Source organism: Ictidomys tridecemlineatus, chromosome 3 (assembly GCF_052094955.1).
Source record: "Ictidomys tridecemlineatus isolate mIctTri1 chromosome 3, mIctTri1.hap1, whole genome shotgun sequence".
NCBI lineage: Eukaryota > Metazoa > Chordata > Mammalia > Rodentia > Sciuridae > Ictidomys > Ictidomys tridecemlineatus.
Window position 1 is genome coordinate 74,724,817 of NC_135479.1, and position 6,159 is coordinate 74,730,975.

At 46.9% G+C, this 6,159-nt stretch overlaps 1 protein-coding gene across 2 annotated transcripts in view; it reads right to left on the reverse strand.

The window, feature by feature from the left end:
* Window positions 1–560, reverse strand: part of Prkar2a (protein kinase cAMP-dependent type II regulatory subunit alpha) — a 73,141-nt gene extending 72,581 nt beyond the window's left edge. The window contains exon 1 of one of the 2 annotated variants that reach the window (XM_078043158.1): window positions 12–560. In XM_078043158.1, coding sequence (XP_077899284.1) covers window positions 12–258 — 247 coding nt within the window. In that variant the 5' untranslated portion in view covers window positions 259–560. The remainder of the gene's footprint in view (window positions 1–11) is intronic. The other variant, XM_005326888.5, reaches the window with a different exon arrangement.
* Between the last annotated feature and the right edge of the window lie 5,599 nt (window positions 561–6,159).

Sequence of the window (6,159 nt, forward strand, 5' to 3'; positions counted from 1 at the left end):
CCGCCGCATACCTTCCAGTTCCACGTCCTCCTCTGAGTCGCCGTCCGCTTCAGCTACAGCGTCCAGGCAGGGCTCTGGAGCGTGTAAGTCTAAAGGAGGGGCGGCGGACGGCAATGAGGCTCGGGCGCGGGCCTCGCGCAGGCGGGTGAAGTAGTCCACCGCGAAGTCGACGAGGTCAGGAGGTTGCTGCCGCAGCACCTCCACTGTGTACCCCTGCAGCAGCTCTGTGAGCCCCGGCGGGATCTGAATGTGGCTCATGCCGGCGGCGGCCTCGGGGACTGGCGAGTACGGGCCGCCGGTGGCCACAGCCTCTGCACTCCTTCACACCGGCTTCTCTATAGGCGCCCGCGGTCTCCTAACGAGCGGCCCTGGTTTGCCTTTCTCGCGTCGCGCCCCTTTGGCTGGGTCTGTTTCTGAGCCACGCAACCCTACGCTACCGCGGCCAGTCTGGTGCTGCCGCTGCTGTCTCTGGGCCGCCGCCACCGCCGCCGGGGGCACCCACAGCGAGGAGAGTTGGACAGGAGGGGCAGGCGCCCGAGTTGTGACGCACGCGGCCGCAGGCGTGCGCGTCCTCGCCAAGCTCTGGTCCTCAGTGCGCGTGTGCCGCTGGGCGGCACACCCTCTGGCGATCTGTTCTAACATTCTCAAAGTGCTTGACCTGCTGCTCCCAGCGGGGAACAGGGGAAATTAAGTAATAAGTGGTCTACCTACGAAGCGGGCTGGTTAGTGCCTCTCATTTGGTCAGAAAGACCCTTCATTTATTCTTTTAAAATATGCTAAGAGTCTCTTAAAGGACAAAAGGGATACAGATGCAAAAACACATGCCCACCCGACTGTTGCCTCTGATAGAGAGCAAGAGGGCCCGCTTTAGGGGGTAAAGTCACGCTGACCCCAAGAAATGAGCAGGACCCGCCTAAAGGAAGATATGGAGGAAAACCATTTTAGCAAAGAGCACAGCAAGAGCAAAGAAAGATTTAGTCAAATCAAGGCCACTCTGGCTGACAGGTGGAATGACTAGAGGCCCCTTGGGAGTCTTGGCATGAGGTCTGTGACATGTCAAAATGGGAAGGCCTTGTAGGAAGTAGAAATTTCAGCGAGAAAATAATTTGAGAGCCACCAGCAGAGAAATAACATTGAAAGAGGTCACTCAGCCAGCTATATACAGTGAGAAAAGAATAATGCCCAGAGCAGAAACAAATTTTTCTCCCTGTTCTTCCTAAGGTCACAGGTCTAGATCTGTGAACCCCTTCTCTCTCCACATTCCACCCTGGATCCTGGGCCAGCACTGCTTGATAAAATTGAGTAGACCATAAAGTATTGTTATCCTTTGCACAGGTGAACAAAAGAAGCCAGGCTACTACCCAACTTCCCTCCTCCCACCAGATTGGAATGGAATAAAAGGTATTCCTTCCTGGGATGTCCATGCTAGAGGCCAGCTACTAACCAAAGACCAATAAGCATAGAACAGTCCTTCCTCTCCCTTTTCCTGCCAGGCCAAGTCAGTGATTAGCTGTAGGCTTGGGAAATGAAGGGCATTTGGGATGGTTAAGCACCACCTGGTAATTACACAGTATTAATTAAAATCCTCACTAGCACCTCCCATATAGCTTGGCACACACCCAGGAACTCAGTGCTGCTGGGAACTGTGCTGCTGGTAGCAGGAACATCTCATCTGCTCTGGTGGAGAAACCAGTCCAGGGTTTAGGCTACATAAGCCTGTGATTACAAACAGGAGTATCTCCAAGAACAAGCTTCTTGACTGTAGGGAGGAATATTTGACCATCAACTTTGTGAAAGGAAGAGCAGTGTCCAATTTTTTGCCTGCTGGGTCCTTATTGCACACTCCTAGAGAGGGTTTACTAACTGAATGAATGAAAATTTCAACATAGCAAACAGAGCCAAGGAAACTGCTTTCCTTACCTCAGTCTCAGAACTAGAATCCTTTTCTTCAAATTCTGCTGATCTTATGATATGAAGACATCAGTATGGATAGGCATTGAGGGTGTTAAGGGTATCTTGACCCTTCCAAGTTTCCTAGAGATTAGCCCTTGACAGGGATACCCAGAAATCCTGGTGTGACTCTCACTACACCACCACACCAGAGGATCTGTCCCTCTTTATGCAATCTTTCAGCCATTTTTTGAAAAGGCAAATTCATAATTCCACTCCAAAGTTTGGCCATACTGTCAGGTTTTATATATTTTAAAAGGGGGCAGGGAACTGTACAATTAGGACTCTGACCTCAATAATAAAATAGAGGAGAGAAAAGCTATTCCAAAGACTGGGGTTGTAGCTCAGTGTTTAGAGCACTTGCCTAGCACATGTGAGGCACTGGATTCAATCCTCACTAACACATAAAAAATAAATAAATAAAGGTACTTTGTCCATCTTCAGCTAAAATTTTTTTTTTAAAAAAAAGGAGGTCTGTTGACAGCTAGATATGAGCAAGTTCTCCCAGTCCAAGTAACCTCCACTGGCCTCTGCCAGAAGCAGTTCTGCCCAACTTATATGTTATTCTTATAACTTATTGTTCTTATATGTCCCACAGCTCCACCAGTCAGCCAAGCCAGCAAATAGCATTTAAAAGACATCCTAGGTGGTCACAGTGACACACACCTGTACACAGCTATTTGGGAAACTGAGGTAGGAAGATCCCATCTTTGGCATCAATCTGGACAACATAGTAAGACTCCCACGTAAATAAAAAGAAAAAAAAGTGGACTGGGATGTAGCTCACTGGTAGAGTGTGAGCTTTAGCACAAGCCCCTACATTCAATCCCCAAACACACACACACATTAAAAAAGCTTCTTAAAAGGAATGAGGACCACATAAACTGGAACTCCTATACCTGCTGCTCACCTGTCTCCACAGACCAGACTTGAGTCAAGATGAATAGCCAGTCTCCATGTCCAACTTGACTCCTTCCCTCAGCCCTTGACCCCAGAGCAGGGGTCTATCTCTACCCTTTCTGGCCAATCCTTCATTAACAAGTGGAGCCCCAAAGACATTCATGACTACCCATTTGAGCTTGCCAAAGATGGCCCTATAACAGGAAAGAATATCAGGAGCCTGATCCCTGCATCTTCCACCTTTATCCTGAATCCATCCTGCTTGCATTCAAGTTTATCCAGCTGCACCACTGGAGGTTACCATGGTAACCAAAACCATAGGCTGCCAGTAACTAGAAAACAGCAAGTGACAGTGGGTAGAAAAGGCCAAGAGCAGAGACCCTCAAAAGCAAAAGAAATAGGAGGAGACTCCAGAACCCTGAGTGATATATTCTGTTCACAACCCAGCAGGCAGTCAACATCTTGCACAGACTGCCACACCACCAACCCCAGGCACAGACTTGGACACTATGGGGCAAATTATCAGAGATGTTTACGATTTTACAATTAAGGATGCATAATAGCACAGGTGGGGCACACAGTGGGCCTTGTTAAAAATGACAACTTCTATTTCCAGTGGAACAGTGAATTTCATGATTTTTGTGGGTTTTTTCCCCCTTTGCAGTGTTGGAGATTGAACCCAGGGCCCCATGCATGCTCGACAAGACTCTACCACTGAGCCACATCCCCAGACTCTTCATGAACTCTTTTTTTAATTTTTTAGTTGTAGGTGGACACACATTCTTTATTTCATTTTTATGTGGTGCTGAGGATCAAACCCAGTGCCTCATGTGTGCTATGTGAGCACACTACCACTGAGCCATGACCCCAGCCCCTCTTCATGAACTTTTTAAAAATAGTTTTTTAGTTGTAGATGGACACACAATATTTTTATTTATTTTATGTGGTGCTGAGGATCGAATCCAGTGCTAAAGCTCATACTCTACTAGTGAGCTACATCCCAGTCCACTTTTTTTTCTTTTTCTTTATGTGTGGGGGGGTCTTACTATGTTGTCCAGATTGATGTCAAAGTTGTAATCTTCTTACCTCAGTTTCCCAAATAGCGGTGTAGAGGGGTGTGTGTGTCACTGTGACCAGCTAGAGTGTCTTTTGAATGCTGTTTGCTGGCTTGGCTGACTGGCGGAGCTGTGGGACCTATAAGAACAAGCCCAGTAAAGCGAGGCAACCGCTTTACCACTGAACTACAGCCCGAGTCCTCTTTGTGAACTCTTAAAAGGTTTATTACTAAAAAGCTGTCTCCCTCCCCCATGTCTACTGCACTTCTCTCCAAGAAGAAGAGAAGCCCAAACTCCTCCAAAGCTCTACTCTTGGCCCAGACCCCAGGCTTACATACCTTATGCCCTCTGCCTATTGGGGGAACTGAGCTGCAGCAGGAACAACTCCCAAGTACCTGACTAAGGGTCCACTTCTCTAAGCCACTCCAGTCTCCCACCTGTTTCCTCAAACCTGCTGGTTATCTGACCACCTCTGCAAGGCAGCCCCTTGCTGATCCAGTCCTCACAGTTCACTAGTACCTATCACTACCAGTATCTGTTTCACCTTAGAAATGTTAATGAGCTGGGCATGGTGGCACAAGACTCAGCTGAGGTAGGAAGATTGCAAGTTCAAGGCCAGACTCAGCAACTTAGCAAGGCCCTAAGTGACTTAGTGAGAACCTGTCTCAAAAAATAAAAAGGGCTGGGATTTAGCTCAGTAGTTAAAACACCCAGGGTTCAATTCCCAGTACAAAAAAAAAAAAAAAAACAAAAACAAAAAAAAAAACTTCATGAGCCTATAGTTGGCAGAGGGAATTGGGAAAGTGGGCAGTTTTTTCTATCCTCACTCAAGCTGCCCTTTACTCTCCATAATGCCTCCCCCTTGAGGCCACTGCCTTTGGTCTGATCTATTTTAACAAACATCCATGTTACAGGGAGCAGTTAATTCCCAGGCCACCTGTTTCTGTACCTGTGAGTCAACCCCTTCCCCAGGACACTGTGTCCCATGAAAGTGTCAGTCTCTATGGTAAAACTGCAGTCTTTTTCTGAGACACCTCAGGGCAAGGAAAGAAGCTGGAAAGCAAGGGGAAATCTAGACAGAGAATCATACCTGTATACTTACCACAACAGATAAAGCAGAAAACAGAGCCCTCAGGGAACACTTAGCCTTAGGGCCTTCTCAGTGCCTATCAGGACTCTGTGTGCCACCCTTGACCTGATTCACAGGTAGGTACCTGGGCTTTGACCCAGCAATACAGACAGGCCTCCTGGAGCCTGGGTCAAGTAGCTCCAAGACAGCTTCCGATAGCATCACAAGTCTTTCTTCAGCATACCCAGACACCCTGTCTCCATTCTATTATCAACTTGTCAATAACTTTTACAAATCACTTTTTCCAGTCTGAGCTTTGGCTTCCACATCTGAAAGTGAGGGTAAAAATCTCTACTCATTAAACTTTGAGTTACATGGTGAAAAAAAATAATAGTATGGGAGCTAAGCATGGTGGTGCACACCTGTAATTCCAGCAACTTGGGAGGCTGAGGCAGGAGGATTGCAAGATTAAGGCCAGCTTTGGCAATTTAGCAAGACCTTAAGCAATTTAGGGAGACCCTGTATCAAAATTAAAAAAAAAAAAAGGGCTGGGGATGTGGCTCAGTGTTAAACACCCTGAGTTCAAGCCCTGGAACCTCCCCAAAAAAATTTTTAAAGGACTGGGGATGATGTAACTCAAAGGTAAAGCACTCTTGGATTCAATTCCCAGCACTATGATAGAGAAATCATGGGAAAGGACCCCAATTCCCTAATCTGCCTCCATCCTTCATACCCCTGCCAGGAGAGAAGAGATATCAGGAACAGGTGGCATTTCAAAGTGCATCATAAAAGGAAGCCCCAGTCAGGAGAAAGTCACTCACCATCTGCTCTGCTCCCTTCACAAATATGTTACCAAGGACTTCCCAGTTTGATTTAACATCTATTTAATACTAAAAGGAGTACAAAAATCTGCCACCACTAAGAAACCAGCTGGGCAGGGTGGCACATGCCTATAATCCAAGCTGCTCAGGAGACTGAGGCAGGACTATTGTGAGTTCAAAGCCAGCCTCAGCAATTCAGTGAGGCCCTAAACAACTCAGCAAGACTCTGTCTCTAAATAAAATACAAAAAAGGGCTGGACATGTGAATCAGTAGTAAAGTTCCCCTGGGTTCAAAGGACTAAAAAATAAAATAAGAAGAGCTTCAGGAGACAGTATGAGATATTAAAGATACAATATATGGGGG